Below are 18,492 nucleotides of genomic sequence, written 5' to 3'. Positions count from 1 at the left end.
GGACTACAGGCGCCCGCCGCCTCGCCCGGCTAATTTTTTGCATTTTTAGTAGAGACGGGGTTTCACCGTGTTAGCCAGGATGGTCTCGATCTCCTGACCTCATGATCCGCCCGCCTCGGCCTCCCAAAGTGCTGGGATTACAGGCGTGAGCCACCGCGCCCGGCGAACTCATTCTTTTTTATGGCTTCAAATTAATTTTATTTTTAATCTTATTATTTATGTTGTTTTGATTGTAGACTCCTGGCTATCATGAACTCTTCAAGTGTGGAAAGTGAAATATTCGAGATTAAACCTTCTACAATCTTATTTTCATTTTAATACGTCATCACTTAGGCCTTCCAACGCACGAAGTAGTTTGAAGTCCTGAGCTTGTCCCATATTTCAGAAAGCAGATCCGCTTCCACGTTGGCTGTTTCATTTGTGCAAATTTAAGTGATCTTTTGTTTCACCACATTTTGTTAATTTCCACATACGTATTTACGTTCAGGAAATTTGGAAATATTATGTTCTGGAAATTTGGTGTTGATGATTGCATGAAATTGACCACATTTGGCCGGGCGCGGTGGCTCAAGCCTGTAATCCCAGCACTTTGGGAGGCCGAGACGGGTGGATCACGAGGTCAGGAGATCGAGACCATCCTGGCTAACACAGTGAAACCCCATCTCTACTAAAAAATACAAAAAAAAACTAGCCGGGCGAGGTGGCGGGCGCCTGTAGTCCCAGCTACTCGGGAGGCTGAGGCAGGAGAATGGCGTAAACCCGGGAGGTGGAGCTTGCAGTGAGCTGAGATCCGGCCACTGCACTCCAGCCTGGGCGACAGAGCAAGACTCTGTCTCAAAAAAAAAAAAAAAAAAAAAAAAAAAAAAAGAAATTGACCACATTCTAATTTTCTTTTGTCATTGTTGTTGTTGTTACTTATGCCTTATTTATTTATTCCTTTGTTCTCACTTGAATGGGACTTTGGGTGAAAGACAAGTAATGGCTGTACTCTTAGTTGAGTATTTAAAGTGCAGATAGGAGTAGTGGAAAATTCATAGATTGTAAAGGCAGGATGACCTGATTAAAAATACTATTGTTGACTAGGTGCAGTAGCTCACGCCTATAATCCCAGCACTTTGGGAGGCCAAGGTGGGTGAATCACTTAAGGTCAGGAATTTAAGACCAGCCTGGTCAATATGGTGAAACCCAGTCCCTACTAAAAATACAAAAAATTAGCTGGGTGTGGTGGTGGGAGCCTGGAATTCCAGCTACTCAGAAGGCTGAGGCAGGAGAGTCACTTGAACCCAGAAGGCAGAAGTTGCAGTGAGCCAAGATCACTGCACTCCAGCCTGGGCAACGCAGAGCGAGACTGTGTCTCAAAAAAGCAAAAAAACAAGAAAAACGGTTGTTATGGTTTACAAATGATACGGCTTTCTATTGGGAGAGAGATACTAATTGGTTGAAGTTCAGGAACCTCAGTGGCCATCATTTACTAGTGGGCCGGAACAGATTGCGTCAACTTACCACCACGTTTGCTGTGGTTTCCTCTTTCTGTGGAACAGGAATGGTAACGTAGCCATGGGGTGCCGAGATATTTGGTTAAACATTATTCTGTGTGTGTCTGTGGGGGTGTTTCTGAATGAGATTATCATTGGAGTTAGTGTAATTTATAAAGCAGATTGCAATCCCTAATGTGAGTCGGCCTCATTCAATCAGGTGGGGCCTGAACAGAACAAAAAATTGAACTGGTAATGTAAAATGAAGTTCCTTTTGCCTGGACATCAGTCTTTTCTGGCCCTTGAACTCTCACTGAAGCATTGACTCTTTAGATGTTGCGCCTGCTAGCTTTTTTTTTTTTTTTTTTTTTTGAGATAGAGTCTCACTCTGTCACCCAGGCTGGAGTGCTGTGGTGCGATCTCGGCTCACTGTAACCTTCACCTCCTGGGTTCAAGCAATTCTCGTACCTCAGCCTCTGAGTAGCTGGGATTACAAGCGAGCGCCACTACACCCGGCTAATTTTTGTATTTTTAGTAAAGATGGAATTTCGCCATGTTGGCCAGGCTGGTCTTGAGCTCTGACCTCAGGTGATGTGCCTGCTGCCTTGGCCTTCCGAAGTGTTGGGATTACAGACGTGAGCCACCATGCCTGAAATGAGCCTGCCGGCTTTTGGACTGTTATGTACACTGCTGACTCTCCTGGTTCTCAGATTTTTGCACGTAGACTGGAACTACAGGTGGACTTTCCTAGGTCTCCAGCTTGCAGATGGCAGATCATGGGACCTGTCAGTCTCCATAGTTGCATAAGCCAATATATAAATACCCTATCTGTGTATCAATCGTTATATACCTGCCGTTATCCACCTGTCTGTCTATCATTATTTGTGATATCACTATATATCTATCATTATCCATCTATCATTATTTGTGATATCATTATCATTATCCATCTGTCTATCATTATTTGACTATCAATCATTACCTGTATATCTATCATTATTAGTATTGATTATTTTTTTCTGGAGAACCCTGACTGCTATAGCTTCCATGTTCCTGTCTCAACTGTCACCAATCCCCTTAGCACAGGGTCTGTCGTAGCCATTCTGCAGCCCGAGGAATTACAAGCCACATAATTATGTGAATCACAGTGATCCAAGGATTTAGACGGAGACACAGAAGAATTGAGGCGTCTATTGGTCTCTGCATATTTTGGGATTTAGGATTTCCCAGTAGGGAAATTTGCCTTGAATCTGTCTAACTGGTCACTAAGAGTTGATTGATAGGTTCCATTCTCCTTGTACAGCATAACCCTAACAAGCCCAAACTGTGACTGGCAATGGAGACCCTCAACCCTCAATGGAGACCCTCGACCCTCGATGGGACTTTACAGTGCTCAGCTGCACCTGTGTGGAGAATTTGTCCCAAACGCCTAAGAAAGGAGGAGGCTTCTGTTTCGAGGAAGAAGAAGGGGAGCTGCTTCTCTATCCACTGACCTCAGAGGTACCGGAGAGCGGCCAGCGAGGGCCTTAACTCTCTGCAGTTTTTTTTTTTTTTTTTTGCCGTGGAGTCTCACCTGTCGCCCAGGCTGGAGTGCAATGGCACAATCTCGGCTCACTGCAACCTCCGCATCCCGAGTTGAAATGATTCTCCTTCCTCAGCTTCCTGAGTATCTCAGATTACAGGTGCCCAACACCACGCACAGCTATTTTTTTGTATTTTTAGTAGAGACGGAGTTTCACCATGTTGGCCAGGCTGATCTCGAACTCCTGACCTCATGATCCGCCCGCCTTCACCTCCACCTCCCAAAGTGCTGGGATTATAGGTGTGAGCCGCTGCGTCCAGCCACTCTGCAGTTTTAAAGGCAATTTCCATGAATTAGAGTATACTTCGGTACTGAGGTAAGCATGGCACAGCTTTCTGAAAATAAAGTTGAAACTTAGAGGTTTCTTTCAGCTTTATTGCGACATGATTGACAAATGGAAATTGTATATATTTAAGGTGTATTACACTTCATGTTTTGATGTATGTATACATGGTGACATGATCATCACAGTCAAGCTAGTTAACATATCCATCATCTGGTGACATGATCGCCACAGTCAAGCTAGTTAACATATCCATCATCTGGTGACATGATCACCACAGTCAAGCTAGTTAACATATCCATCATCTGGTGACATGATCGCCACAGTCAAGCTAGTTAACATATCCATCATTTGGTGACATGATCGCCACAGTCAAGCTAGTTAACATATCCATCATCTGGTGACATGATCGCCACAGTCAAGCTAGTTAACATATCCATCATCTGTCAGGGTAATTGTTTCGTTTCTTTCTTTCTTTTTTTTTTTTTGAGAGGGAGTCTCACTCTGTCCCCCAGGCTGGAGAGCAGTGGCGTGATCTTGGCTCACCGCAACCTCTGCCTCCTGGGTTTAAGTGATTCTCCTGCTTCAGCCTCCTGAGTAGCTGGGATCACAGGCTCGTGTCAACATGCCTGACTAATTTTTGTATTTTTAGTAGAGACAGGGTTTCACCATGTTGGCCATGCTGGTCTTGAACTCCCGATCTCAAGTGATCTGCCTGTCTTGGCCTCCCAAAGTGCTGGAGTTACAGGCATGAGCCACTGCGCCCAGCCTACTGTTTCTTTCTTTTCTTTATCTTCTTTCTTTCTTTCCTTCTTTCTTTCTTTCTTTCTTTCTTTCTTTCTTTCTTTCTTTCTTTCTTTCTTTCTTTCTTTCTTTCTTTCTTTCTTTCTTTCTTTTCCTTCCTTCCTTCCTTCCTTCCTTCCTTCCTTCCTTCCTTCCTTCCTTCCTTCCTTCCTTCCTTCCTTCCTTCCTTCCTTTCTCTCTCTCTCTCTCTTTCCTTCCTTACTTTCTCTCTCTCTCTCTCTCTTTTTCTTTCCTTCTTTACTTTCTTTCTTTCGTGGTGAGGACCCTTAAGATGGACTCTCCCATGCTCGCCTCCGCAGCACATATACTAAACTTGGAACGATACAGAGAAGATTAGCATGGCCCCTGCGCAAGGATGACACGCAAATTCGTGAAGTGTTCCATATTAAAAAAAAAAATCTACTCTCCTGGTAAATTTCAAGTATAGAGTACAGTGTTGTCAACTACAGTGGCCAAGCTGTATAAGAGACCTTCAGACCGATTCCTCCTGAATACCTGAAACTTTGCATCCTTTGATCAACATCTCCCAATTCCCTCCCCTACACTGACCCTGTAGTTCTAGTGAGTTCCCCAAACTCTGGTGTCTCAATTTCATTTAGTCATTTTCCTGCAGATACATCTACCCCTTCCTACTGCCTCTTATTATCCTGAACCTTGGGGGCAGTTTCCGCGCCAAGTGGAAATGTGGAAATTAGATATTACAAAGAAAAACCTTTGCCCACCTAGACAGGGATCTGATATTTTCCAAGAGGACACATGATTACATGTTGAAATGATAATATTTTGAGTCTATTTGGATTATAAAATAATATTTTGGATCTACTAGGTTAATATTTTGGGTCTATTGGGTTAAGGATATTATGGGTCTATGGGATTAACTTAAATTAATTTTATCTGTTTCTTGTTAGCTTTTTATTTTGGATTCTAGCGAATTTAAAAGAATGTATGTGGTTTGCATGATGTTTCTACAGGACAGAACTTTATCTGTAGATTTAAGGGAGTCACAACAAAATTACAAGCATTGTTTTTGGTGAAAATGAGAAAAATTATTACAAATTCACATGGAAAAGCAAATAACCTATAATAATAATAATGGCAATCTTAAAGAGGAAGGAGAAATTAGAGGATTCAGGCTACCAAATGTTAAGGGGTTCTCTAAGGCTACATAAGGTGCAGCATCCTTGTGAGAGTGGACACAGAGAGCCACTAAGCAGGAAAGAGTGTAAAATACATCCGTGTACACACAGTCCCTTTATAGTTGACAGAGGCTGCCATGTGGGTTAAGGTGGAAAAGAATGTCTTCTCCATAAATAACATTGGACCAGAGGGTTACACGTAGGAAAAAATAAATCTAAGCTTATTTTCACACTGTAAAAACACTGCTTATTGTTTTATCTTATTATTGTGCATTTTGAGGATTTATTTCTAAAATTCATGAATAAAAATTATATACAGTCATCCTTCACTATTCGCGGGTGATTGGTTTCAGGATCTCTGCTCTGACACCAAAACCTGCAGGTGCTCAAGCCTCTTACATAAAATGGTACAGCGTTTGCATATAACCCATGCTCATCCTCCTGTGTACATGAAATCATCTCTAGATTACTTATAATTCCGGATACAGCCTACACACCATTCCGTTTGTGTCCATTCAACATAGTTTTGCTTTTTGGAACTTTGTGGATTTTTTCTCTGAATATTTTTGATTTATAGTTGGCTCAATAAACACCTGTAAACCCCTCAGATATGGAGGAGCGACTGTGTATTTATAGTATGAAGGATGATGTGTTGACATGTGTCCCTGTGGAGATGAGACTAACAAGGCCTATGACTCTACAAATGTTTCATCTTGGAATGGCTCTGCCAGCTTTCCAGGTCTGCAGAGAGTAAGAATATCACTTGTTCATCTCATTCACGATCCTTGCAACCTCCTATGCGCTGCATCGTTGGATGGAAATTGGAGTTCCAGACAGAAATCAGGCTCCACCTTGCTTCCAGAAGCTCAGAGTCCAGGGGTGAGAACCCAGTGGAGAACATACGGGGCTATACGGACATAGTAACGATAACACCAGAAACTTTCGGCCAATAAAGGGTCACATTACCTAAAGGATGAGGGCAGACGTGTTTATTTGAAGAGGAGAGAGCTACATTGAAATGATAAAAAAATTTATAAGTTTCACTGCTGCCAAGGGCTGAAAGATAGTCTGAGGGGAGGTGGAACAGCATGAGGGAAGATGGAACAGCACGTGTCTAAGTGCTGTGTTAACAGGGAGTCTCTTGTATGTTTGGAATTGTGAGTTCCTCAGTGTGATCACAGCCTCCAGTAGGACTAGGAAGTAAGCCAGTAGGTTGGAGAGGTGGGCAGGGGTCAAGTGAAGTGGAGAATTGTGGGCTAAGCAAAGGAGTGTGTTTTCTCGCAGCAGGGAGTGGGGATCTTAGACATTTGTAAGCAAGAGAGAGGCATGTTCAGATTCGTGGTGTGAGGAAGAGCGATGCCCTAAGATGCAGACTCACACCTTCAGATTCCTGCGGCTGGTACATTGGAGCTGTGAAGCCGGTTTTGAGACAGGGCTGTTGTCTCCCTAGCAGACCCCTTCAAGGCCTGACGGTGGTGCTCATGGATAGAAGACAACTTTCGATCTGGGCTCAGCATTTGGAAGTTCCGTGTACACGCTGGTATCTGTTGGGGGTCTCCTGGGCCTCTGAGAAGGGCAAGTGATTTTTCCCTGTGTGAGAACGCGGTGATCCAACTGTGCGTATGTCACCTCCTGAGGGTCTTGTTCATCAGGGTCCTGGAGAGAGGGAAATGTTGAGTGAGGGAGGGGGCTCACATTCTTCAGGACTAGTAGGGAATAAGATTCGATCCACAAGGCTGGACCGAGGAGGACCTACCTCCCTGTTCACTGTTCTGTCCCCCGCAGGCTCTTGGTCCATTACAGCAGCATCTGTAGGAGACAAAAGGCATCAAAACAGCTGGGAGGGCACTTCTGGGTCCTCATTTCATGTGCAGAGCCCAACACACAGGGGAGGCCGTAGACACCTCAGGTGCCTCAGCTGCCAACAGCGAGGCTCAGACATTCTGTTTCTCTGAGTTCAAGACCCCTTCCCATGAATGGCTCTCAATTTCCATCCCATTGATTCTGTCTCCCACTTTCTGCCTATCATGGAACCTTCTCCTGGATGTCAGTGGCTGCAGGGACATGAGGATACAGTTGAGAATCAGGCAATGGTCTGTGAGCTGAAGGCAGGGACAGGGTGTCTGGTGCTCTCTCTAGAAAGCTCTGCCTCTGTGGCTCCTGCCTTGGGCCAGAGATCATCCTGCCGGTGAGAAACACACACCTGCGTGCTCCCATCCCGCTTCCCCCCACGTCCCTGAGGTCTGTGGCCTCTGCTTCGTGAGACTTACTCTTTTTGTTGGAGCACCAGCGATGCAGGAGAAAGAAGAAGATGGTGAAGAGGATCATGGCCACTGAGGTCCCAATCAGAACATGCAGGTGTCTAGGGTTACCTGGAGGAAGACGAGACTCCAATAAGAAGCTAATCATAGCATTTCCTTCTTATGGATTGTCTCTCCTTTCTTGATTGACAGGTAACCATGTGGAATGTCTCCTTAGGACAAGCGGCCTGATGGCGGGAGACCCAGCTTTCTCCTGCTCTGTTTTGAGGAAGGAGGAAGGGGACCAGGAGCCAAGGAACGTGGGAGCCTCTAGAAACTGGGACATGTGAAGAGCAGATTCTCGCCTGGAACCTTCGGATGGAAGGCAGCCTTGCTGTCACCTTGATTTTAGCCCAGTGAGGTGCATTTCATCCTCTGAGCTACAGCACTGTAAGATAATTAAAAAGCCGTTTTGTTTTCATCCACCAATTTTGTGGAAATGTGTTATGGCAACAATAGAAAAGGATTCTAACTGCACAGCCTGAGCATGGGGCCATGGCTGAATGAGTCAGTGAGTCGGAGTGTGCGTGCAAGGCTCTTTACTGCAAGGCTCTGGCTCTGCTGAGTCAGCCAGGGTTGCCTCATGACCAACAGGAGTTCATTCCTTGGCAAGTGGAACTTCTCTAAAACACCTCACCCTCATTAGATGTTCCCTTCCCTTCCCTCTTTCAAGCCCCCAGGAATTTATCCTCCAGTTAGGAATGCAGGGAGAACACTGCATTTTTCCTGAGAAGGATGTCAGATTTGCAATCATTCTTTCAGCTTGTAGGAGGTCTCAGCTACAGAAAATTAGAGATTAAGAGACTTCACGGAGCCCTGTGCTGGGCCAAGATCCCTTTTGCTGTTGGAGTGTCTGGAGTTCAGAGAGATGGTGGAAGACAGGCCCACAATCAGAGCTGGGAGGTGCTGAGCCAAGGCTTGAATCCAAGGCTTCCACCTCCCCAGGTTTCCAAAAGCAGAGATAAGAGGGATTCTTTACTCACTGGTTTTGGAGCTTGGTTCAGTGGGTGAAGGCCAACTACGTGAAGGGTTTCCTAGAATAGAAACGGGAGAGAGGTGAGGAAATGAGGGTGCCTGTCCTCTACTCAAGGGAAATCTTTGAGGTTGGTTCATGACCAACACTCTGTTATCCAACACTGGGCTCTGGGAGTCCTGGGATCCTCTTCTCCATAATTTTTGTATGTGTTGCCCATTGTCTTGAGAGTTTATGGTACAGAGAGAAAACAGGAACATCACATTACCTGACTTAAAAATGTGTTACAGAGCTGTAGTAAACAAAACAGCATGACGTTGGCATAAGGAAAGGTGCATAGAACAATGGAATGAAATGCAGAATACAGATATATCCATGCATCTACATTCAATGGCATTCTTTTTTTTTGTGATGGAATCTTGCTCTGTTACTCAGGCTGGATTGCAGAGGTGCAGTCTCGGTTCCAACAACCTCTGTCTACTGGGTTCAAGCAATTCTTTTGCCTCAGACTCTTGAGTAGTGGTATTACAGGCACTGACCACAATGCTAAGCTAATTTTTGTACTTTTAGTGGAGACAGGGTTTTACTATGTTGGCCAGGCGGGCCTCAAACTCCTCGTCTCAGGTGATCTACCCACCTTGGCCTCTGAAAGTGCTGGGACTGCAGGTGTGAGCCACCATGCCCGCCCTGCCAATCCAATGCATTTTGACAAAGGTGCCAGGAGGCTACAATCAGGAAAGGACAGTCTTTTCAATAAACAATGTGGGGAAAAGTGGTTATCTCCATGCAGAGGAATGAAACTGCACCTCTACGTCTCATCATCCACAAAAACCAAATCAAAATGGAATAAATACATGAGTCTAAGGCCTGAACCTATGAAACACGTAGAAGAAAATATTGAGGAAGTGCTTCAGGACATTTGTCTGAGAAGAGACATTTTGTTTGAAACCTCAAAAACACAAATAATCAAAGCAATAAACAGACCATTGGGATTACATCAAACTAAGCAGCTTCTGTACTGCAAAACAAGCAAACAACAAAGTGAAGAGACAACCCACAGAATGGGAGCCAATATTTGCAGACTATGCATCTGAGACAGGATTAATAACTAGAAATATAAGAAGATCACATAACTCAATAAAGTAAAATTTAACTAAAAAATGAGCAAAAGACTTGAACAGACATTTCTCCACAAACAAAACATATAAATGACCATCATGTGTGTGAAAAAGTGTTCAGTTTCACTCATCATCAGAGAAATGCAAATTAAAATCACAATGAATTTTCATCTCACCCCATTAAAATGGCTTTTATCTGCAATACCGGCAAAACAAGATAGTAGAGAAAGGAGAATCCTGGTGCCCCGTTGGTAGGAATGTAAACGAGTACAGCCATTATGGAGAAAAGTATGGAAGTTCTTAAGAAACTAAAAAGAGGCTGGGCATGGTGGCTCACGTCTGTAATCCCAGCATTATGGCTCTAGGGTCATAAGACATGGGACAGACATGGGCTTTCCTCACCTGTAACGGAAACGGACAGTGGGTCACTCGGGTCTGACCACTCATAGGGAGAGTCACGGTAAGAGCCGAAGCATCTGTAGGTCCCTCCGTGGGTGGCAGGGCCCAGAAGGAAGTTGGCCTGGAAAGTTCCATTGACACTTGACACTGCAGGGAGCCTAAGTTCATTGGCCTCCCCCTCCCTGGATAGATGGTACATGTCAAACGAGGTCTGGGAGCTGCAGGACAAGGTCACGTTCTCTCCTGCCTGCACTGTGGGGCCCGGCTGGGCTGAGAGAGAAGGTTTCTCATATAGACCTGGAAGGAGAAGAGGCAGTTTCCTCAGGGAGGTTCTTCCTTGTCACAGCTCCCCTCACATCTGAGCTGAGAACTCACTCCCCCGCTCTATGGCCTAATGCTCTCTCTCACCCTCCAGCCCCTTCTCTCTTCATGTCTATTTTCTCCTTCTGCCTTGTCTGTCTCTCTAGGTCTCTGACCTCACTTCCCCACCCCGAGGAATGTTTCCCCTTTTTGCATGGTTTTATTCTTTCTGACCCTCCTTGGGTTGTTGACTTGATCTTCCTTTTTCTTTAATTCTGAGTTTCTCACTTTCTCTCCTGTTCACAACTTTCTGCATATTTCTGTCTATTATCTATCGATCTATTTATCTATTTGGTGTCTATCTACAAATTATCTATCTATCATCTATATTTATGTATCATCTATCTATCTCTGTATCTATCAATTGTCTATCTAGCTCTCTATCCATCAATCACCTATGTGTTATCTATATCTGTGTATCATCTATCTCTCTCTCTGTCTGCCTCTATATCTCTATGTATCATCTGTCTATCTTCATCATCATTATCTCTATGTATCATCTGTCTATCAATCAATCCATCAATCATCATCTATGTACCTACAACCTATCTGTTATCTACCATCTACCTATTATCATCTAACTATATCTCTCTGTCCATCTCTCAGCTGTCTCTCTCCATCTCTCTGTCTTTCTCTGCCTCTCATTCTCTCTAGTTCTCTTTGAAATCTCTGCAATCGATCCCTACATCTCCATCTTTGTCTCTCCTTGTGCCCCTCCCTCAGGGCCCTAATTTTAGGGATTTCTCTGCTCCCTTCCATCATTCTCTCCACTCCTCTGCCCTCTTTCCTCTCTCTTTATGTGTCTGTGAGTCTCTCAATCTCCTTCCTCTGGATCATTCTATGTGTTTAGGTCTTGCTTTTTGGTGTCCTTGATTTCTCTCTGTGTCTCTCAGGAATCCTATCATATGTAGTTATTTGGAATATGAGCCTCAGAATCCAATCTGGGGACCCCAAGTACACACAGCATACAGGGGTTGGCGTTCTGGGGCCATGATATCCTGGGACGATGACTTTTCACTGCATGGAAGGCAGAGGTGTCAGAATCAACATGGCGTCTGTAGGCGCCACAAGGCCTAAGGCCACAGGGGCTGATTCAGGACAGAAATATGGGTGTCCTTGGGTTCTCCTGGTAGAGAACACTTTGTGGAGGGAAACAGAAATGAAATTTCTAACCTGTGCCAGGTATCTGAGCAAAGTCAGCATGGAAGGACACCTCTCTCTGGGACATGTCTGTGTGTCTGGGTGTCCCCTTTAACTCTTTCTCTCTTTTCTACCTCCCTGTATGGCTCCTGTGTCTGTCCTCTGTTATGACACGTGGTCTGTACTTGTGTCTCCTGTTTCTCTGTCTCTGTTGGTACAGACCTCACCAAGTCAGTCTCTCTCCATAAGAATCCCACACTCATCTTCCTCATGACCACCCGGGGCTTCCAAGTCCTGGATCATTCACTCTGTGTCCCAGTGACAATGAGAAGAATGTCCTGACACTCTCACCTGTGATCACGATGTCCAGGGGGTCACTGGGAGCTGACAACACATAGGGGGAGTGAGTGGCAGAACCGTAGCATCTGTAGGTCTCTGCAAGGTCAGACGTCGTGGAATTGATGGAATAGTTGACCTGGGAACCCCCACCATGGCGCTCTCCAACAAGGTGCAAGGGCTCCTCAAACGTCACCTCACGGTGCAGAAAGAAGTGCTCAAACACGGTATCTGACGAACATTGTAGGGTGACCGTCTCTCCTGATTTCACCAGGGGACCTGGGAGGGCCAGGAGGGAAGGTTTTTTGTGGACTCCTAGAAAGAGAGGTTGTGATTTAGAAAGCGTCTCCCTTTGTCATCATATCCATGGCACCTGGAACGAGTGAGGGTTCCCCTCCCGGCTGTCTGTCTGTCTCCTCCCTCTCTGTGTCTCCCTGTCTTTTATCCCCTGGTGCAGGTCCCTCCATCTGTGTCCCTCCCTCTTCTCTGTCCGTCTGTCTCTAGTAGCCTAGGACGCCCTTCCCACTGGGCTCAGCCTCATCTCTTAGGCTGTTGTATCTGTTTCCCACTCATCTCTTTCCGGAGTGGAAGAGGAACCACGGCGGGCTGCATGTCCAGGCTCTTAGCAGCCTGGTTCAATCTGTTTTGGACAAACTGGAGTCCCTGGCAGGAGGAATGGACTGATCAGTAAGGCAGGCACCAGTGTCCACACCCCCTGTTCCTGGTGGGGATTGGGAGCCTCTCCTGCCATGCCTCTGCCTTCTCCATGGTGCCAGCTTCCACAGGGTGGCTCCTGGTGCTGGTTCCAGGAGCATTGACCCCTCCCTATGTGGATGGAGCCTGGTGGTGGCATCAGCATTGTGCTCTTGCTGATCTCGGGGTTGCCAACCTTCTCCTTGTTTCGTTTCTTTAATTAATTGATTAATTAATTGATTTTTGAGACAGAGTGTCACTTTTTCACCCAGACTGGAGTGTAGTGGTGTGGTCTTGGCTCACTGCAACTTCTGCCTCCCGGATTCAAGCAATTGAATCCAGTCGTTGGTTTACTCGTGCCCCCACCATGCCCGGCTATCCTTGTTTGGTTTCCTAACTCGTCCTTGACCTGATTCCTGTGTTGGTTTCCTGTTGCTGCGGCAGAAAATTATCCCAAACATGGCAGCAGGAGAGAACACACTGACCCTTCCACTTCTGGAGACAGAAATTGGATCCAGTCCTCCCTGGGCTAAAATCCAGTCATCTACAGGGCTGCGTTCCCTCTGGAGACTCAGCGGAGCAGTTCTCTTGACTTCTCCAGCCCGTAGAGGCCACCTGCCATTGTGGATCGTGGCCTTCCTCCACCTTCAAAGCCCACAGTGGCTGGTGCAGTCTCCCACGACGCTGCTCTAATCCCCACTCCCCTCTCCTCCTTCTCTCGTTTGGTGCCTTGTGATTCCACTGAGCCCAGTGGGACAGTCCAGGCCGTCTCCCCATCTCAAGGTCAACTCACAACAACCTGAGCTCCATCTTCCCCTTCAGTCCCCTGCCCTATAGCATAAAGAGTCACAGGCTCCAGGGATTACAATGTAGCCATATTGTGGACAGTTATTCTTCCCATCACAGCACCCATTTCCCTGTGTTCAATCCCCCTTTACCCCAAAGACAGTGAGGTCCTGGGTGATGGGACCCTGACGGACACCCCCAGCGGAAGCTCTGGGATTCAGGAGGTGGGACAAGGAGAAGCCCTGACAGGAGCCCTCTGACCTGTGACCCTGATCGCCAGGGGGTCGCTGAGTGCCGACCACTCAGTAGGGGAGTGCGGGTATGATCCCCGACATCTGTAGGTCCCTGCGTGTGCCGGGGTCACAGGGCCCATGAGGAAGCTCTCCTGGAATATTCTGCCGGGGAAGATGGGAACGTGGCTTCTGTCGTCTTTGTACAGAGTGAAGTTGGTAAAGTTGTAAAGCCCACGACGATAGTGACACCGAAGAGTCACGTGTCCTCCCTGAGGCACCAGAGCGCTGGGCCGGGCAGACAGGGAGGTCTTGTCCTGACCACCTGGGGGAAAAGGAGGGGCCGCCTTAGAGAGGAGGATGTGGAGCCGCCCCTCCCTCCCTGTGCTCAGAAGATTCTTCCCCTTTCCATGTTTCTAAGGCTCCTACCGCACCTGGGTGTCCAGGGCTACAGGAAGGACCCATCCCACATAGACATGGCATCTCCCTACAACAAAGGTGTCAGCTGAGAACTTTGAACAAGTGCTGAATAAGGGACTCTTATTAGATTTTAATACTGCAAGATAACTCACATGAAACAACACAAAGTAGACACGGCATGGAGGGCATGTCCTTTGTGAATGGAATATCAGCCTGTGCATGAACTGATCCCCCATCAGAAGATATGGAATGTCAGGGTCATGGCTGTGGTTTCCCCACCTCTTCTGGTAGAATGACAGCAGCCACACTGCAGCCCTGACCGTCATGGAAACACTGGAGGGTGTGAGTAACACCTTTGTCCTCAGAGGACCTGCTGTTCCTAGCACTGCTTCCCTCCCTTCCTCAGTCGCTGACACCACTTCCTCCCTGCACACCTCAGCTTGGAGCACCCCAAGCTCAACCCGGTCTTCACAGAGCTTGACTCAGCCAAGGGTAAGAAAGGCCAGAGAGGACGAGGTCAGAAGTGTGAGCCGAGCACCTCAGGGTCCCCCCTTCTTATTGTATGAGAGACTGTCTGACAGGACTTCCCTCCTGTTTCAGGAAAATCCTCTTAGGTGAGGAGATGACACCCTAAGGTTTGGGGAAGGACTCACCCGTGTATGGACAAGTCGTCTGGATCAAGAAGAACCCTGGAAAGAAAGATCATGATGGATGATCCATCTGCAGGCAAACCAGGGCCTCCCCTGCTGCCCCCACTGGGCTGTGCGTCTGGGCAGCCAGGCCCTTGCTGGGCTGAAGGTAAACTCACCCTGACTGCCTACCTGCCCCCGCAGCAGAGATCTCAGCTGTGCAGAGACCCAGACTCCTGATCCAGATCTACACCCCAGGCCTAGATCTACACAACAGGCCCACATGTCCACTCCATGCTGATATCTCTACACCAGGCCCATATCTCTGCTCCAAACCCATATCTCCCCTCCAGGCTCATATCTGCACTCCAGGCCCATATCTCCACTCCAAACCCATATCTCCCTTCCAGGCTCCTATCTCCACCCCAGGTCCATATCTCCACTCCAGGCTCATATCTCCCCTCCAGGTTCCTATCTCCCCTCCAGGCTCATATCTCCACTCCAGGCCCATAATTCCACTCCAGACCTGTATCTCCACTCCAGGCTCATATCTCCACTCCAGGCCCATCCCTCCATGCCAGGCTCATATCTCCACCCCAGGCCCATATCTCCACTCCAGGCTCATATCTCCTCTCCATGCTCATATCTCCACTTCAGGATCCTATCTCCACCCCAGGCCCATATCTCCAATCCAGGCCCATATCTCCACTCCAGGCTCATATCACAATTCCAGGCCCATGTCTCCATTCCAGGCCCTTATCTCCACTCCAGTCTCATATCTCTACTCCAGGACCCTATCTCCACTCCTGGCTCCTATCTCCACTCCAGGCCCCTATCTCCACCCCAGGCCCCTATCTCCTCTCCAGGCTCATATCTCCACTCCAGGCCCGGATCTCCTCTCCAGGCCCATATTTCTGCTCCAAACCCATATCTCCCCTCCAGGCTCATATCTCCCCTCCAGGCTCCTATCTCCACTCCAGGCCCCTATCTCCACCCCAGGCCCATGTCTCCTCTCCAGGCTCATATCTGCACTCCAGGCTCATATCTCCACTCCAAACCCATATCTCCCCTCAAGGTTCATATCTCCCCTCCAGGCCCAGATCTCCACTCCAGGTCCATATCTCCACTCCAGACTCATATCTCTACTCCAGGAACATATTTCCACTCCAGGCTCCTATCTCCACTCCAGGCCCAGATCTCCAGCCCAGGCCCATATCTCCACTCTAGACCCGTATCTCCACTGCAGGCCCGTAACTCCACTCCACGCTCATGTCTCTACTCCAGGATCCTATCTCTAATCCAGGTCCATATCTCCACTCCAGGCCCATATCTCCACTCCAGGCCCATATCTCCACCCCAGGCCCATATCTCCTCTCCAGGCTCATATCTGCACTCCAGGCTCATATCTCCCCTCCAGGCCCGTATCTCCACTCCAGGTCCATATCTCCACTCCAAACCCATATCTCCCTTCCAGGCTCCTATGTCCACTCCAGACCCAATCTCTACTCCTGGAACATATCTCCACTCCAGGCCCATATCTCCACTCCAGGCCCAGATCTCCACTCCAGGATCATATCTCCACTCCAGGCCCATAACTCAACCTCCAGGTCCAGATCTCCCCTCCAGGATCATATCTCCACTCCAGGCCCATATCTCCACTCCAGGATCATATCTCCACTCCAGGCCCAGATCTCCACTCCAGGATCATATCTCCACTCCAGGCCCATAACTCAACCTCCAGGTCCAGATTGCCCCTCCAGGCCCAGATCTCCACCCCAGCGCTTCCTCCCTCGATTCCCTTCCGGGACTCACCAACACACGCCACGCTGACGACCATGAGCGACATGGTGCTGCCGGTGCAGAAAGGCGGCCGCGTCCCAGCTCTGCTCAGCAGCGCACAGGATGTTATCTGGCGCCCTGCCCATGCAGTTGACGTGCTGACCACATCATGGGAGGGTGACGTACGCAGGCTCTTCCTACCTTGCATGAGGTGCAGCGGGTGCTCACTCAAGAGTGGAAAATGGCTTCCTGGAAATGGTTCTCACTAGAACTGACACCTTGTGTCCTTCACTATGACCAGCTCAAAACACGTCACAGATCCAACCTCCCGGACACGAGGTGACTAAAATCTGTGCTGACGAGAAAGACTTTTCATGTATTTTTGTTGTTTTTATCTGTGTTTCAAACTCTTCTTAGTGTGTAATATGTAAAATATCTAATAGGTATTATGAACGTTGTCAGAGCAATTGTGAATAAACCATTAGGATGTTTCATGCTTGTATTTCTAGTATGACAGCAGAACCAGTTTAAATGATTTAAATACCCAGGGAAGGATTATGCAATTATTTACAATCTTAAACTGTTCTTCATCAGCAAAACCCACAACATGTCAATTCTGGATTTTTGTCACTTTATCTACAATTTGTCTCATGACCTGAGATTCCAGAGTCCCAGCACATGGTTCGCTCTCTGTCTGTCTCTCTGCCTCCCTCGTTTTAAATTGTATGGAAATATCCAGTAACACAATGCTATAAAAAATCAAGTGTCCCCCAGGACTTTGGGAAGCCGAGGTGGGCGGATCAACGGAGGTTGGAAGTTCGAGACCTCCCTGGCCAACTTAGAGAAACCATGTCTCTGCTAAACATACAAAAATTAGCCATGCCTGGTGGTGGGCACCTGTAATGCCAGCTACTCAAGAGGCTGAGGCAGGAGAATCGCTTGAACCTGAGAGGCGGAAGTTGCAGTGAGCCGAGATTGTGCCACTGCAGTCCAGCCTGGGCGACAGAGCGAGACTCTGCCTGAAGAAATATAGAAAAAGCCTAGCAAATAGCCTATAATAAGAAACTAGAGGACTCCAGGTACCAAATTGTAAGGGTTTGTAAAAGCCTACGGAATGTGCAGCATCCTCAAGAGAGTGAACGCAGAGAGCCCCTTATCGGAAAACAGTCTCTAAAATACATCCGTGAACACACAGTCCCGTTAGAATTGACAAAGCCTGCCGTGTGGTTTAAGGAGGAATAGAATGTCTTCTCCATAGATAACATGGGCCCAAGGGTTACGCATAGAAAAAAATAAATCTAAACGTACTCTCACACTATAAACCACTTCTTGTTTTTTATCTTGTTGCTGTAAATTTTTTATGATTTATATTTAAAATTGAGAAATAAAAGTTAGATACAGTCGTCCTTCACTATTCGTGGGTGATTGGTTTCAGGATCTCCGCTCAGATACCACAATCTGCAGGTGCTCAAGCCTCTTACATAAAATGGCAGAGCGTTTGCATATAACCCATGTTCATCCTCCTGTATACATGAAATCATCTCTAGATTACTTATAATTCCTGACACAGCCTACACACCATTCCATTTGTGTCCATTCAACATAGTTTTGTTTTTTGAAATTTTTTGGATTTTTTCTCTGAATATTTTTGATTTATAGTTGGTTCAACAAACACCTCTAAACCCCACAGATCTGGAGGAGCGACTGTGTATTTATAGTATGAAGATGATGTGTAGACATGTGTCCCTGTGGAGATGAGACTAACAAGGCCTATGACTCTACAGATGTTTCATCTTGGAATGGCTCTGCCAGCTTTCCAGGTCTGCAGAGAGTAAGAATATCACTTGTTCATCTGATTCATGATCCTTGCAACCTTCTATGTGCTGCATCGTTGGATGGAAATTGGACTTCCAGACAGAAATCAGGCTCCACCTGCTTCCAGAAACTCAGAGTCCAGGGGTGAGAACCCAGTGGAGAACATATGGGGCTATACGGACATAGTAATGATAACACCAGAAACTTTCGGCGAATAAAGAGTCACATTACCTA

The 18,492-nt window shown here is 47.1% G+C and overlaps 1 protein-coding gene and 1 non-coding gene across 2 annotated transcripts; one reads left to right on the top strand and one right to left on the bottom strand.

The window, feature by feature from the left end:
* The first annotated feature begins 4,427 nt into the window (after window positions 1-4,427).
* On the top strand, window positions 4,428-4,534 carry LOC114674234 (U6 spliceosomal RNA). The gene has a single exon (XR_003725251.2). It is a non-coding gene; the product is annotated as a U6 spliceosomal RNA (small nuclear RNA).
* A 1,713-nt stretch (window positions 4,535-6,247) lies between these two features.
* KIR3DL12 (killer-cell Ig-like receptor KIR3DL12) lies at window positions 6,248-16,607 on the bottom strand. Its single transcript, NM_001105171.1, is given in 9 exon segments — window positions 6,248-6,936; window positions 7,037-7,089; window positions 7,551-7,652; window positions 8,564-8,614; window positions 10,074-10,367; window positions 11,922-12,221; window positions 13,647-13,940; window positions 14,689-14,724; window positions 16,477-16,607. Coding segments are annotated over 9 exon segments (1,341 nt in total). The 5' UTR covers window positions 16,511-16,607; the 3' UTR covers window positions 6,248-6,759.
* Window positions 16,608-18,492: the final 1,885 nt, after the last annotated feature.

This window comes from Macaca mulatta, chromosome 19 (genome assembly GCF_049350105.2).
Source record: "Macaca mulatta isolate MMU2019108-1 chromosome 19, T2T-MMU8v2.0, whole genome shotgun sequence".
Taxonomy (NCBI): Eukaryota; Metazoa; Chordata; class Mammalia; order Primates; family Cercopithecidae; genus Macaca; species Macaca mulatta.
Note: the sequence above shows the minus strand (reverse complement) of the source record. Positions and strands in the feature narration are given on the sequence as shown.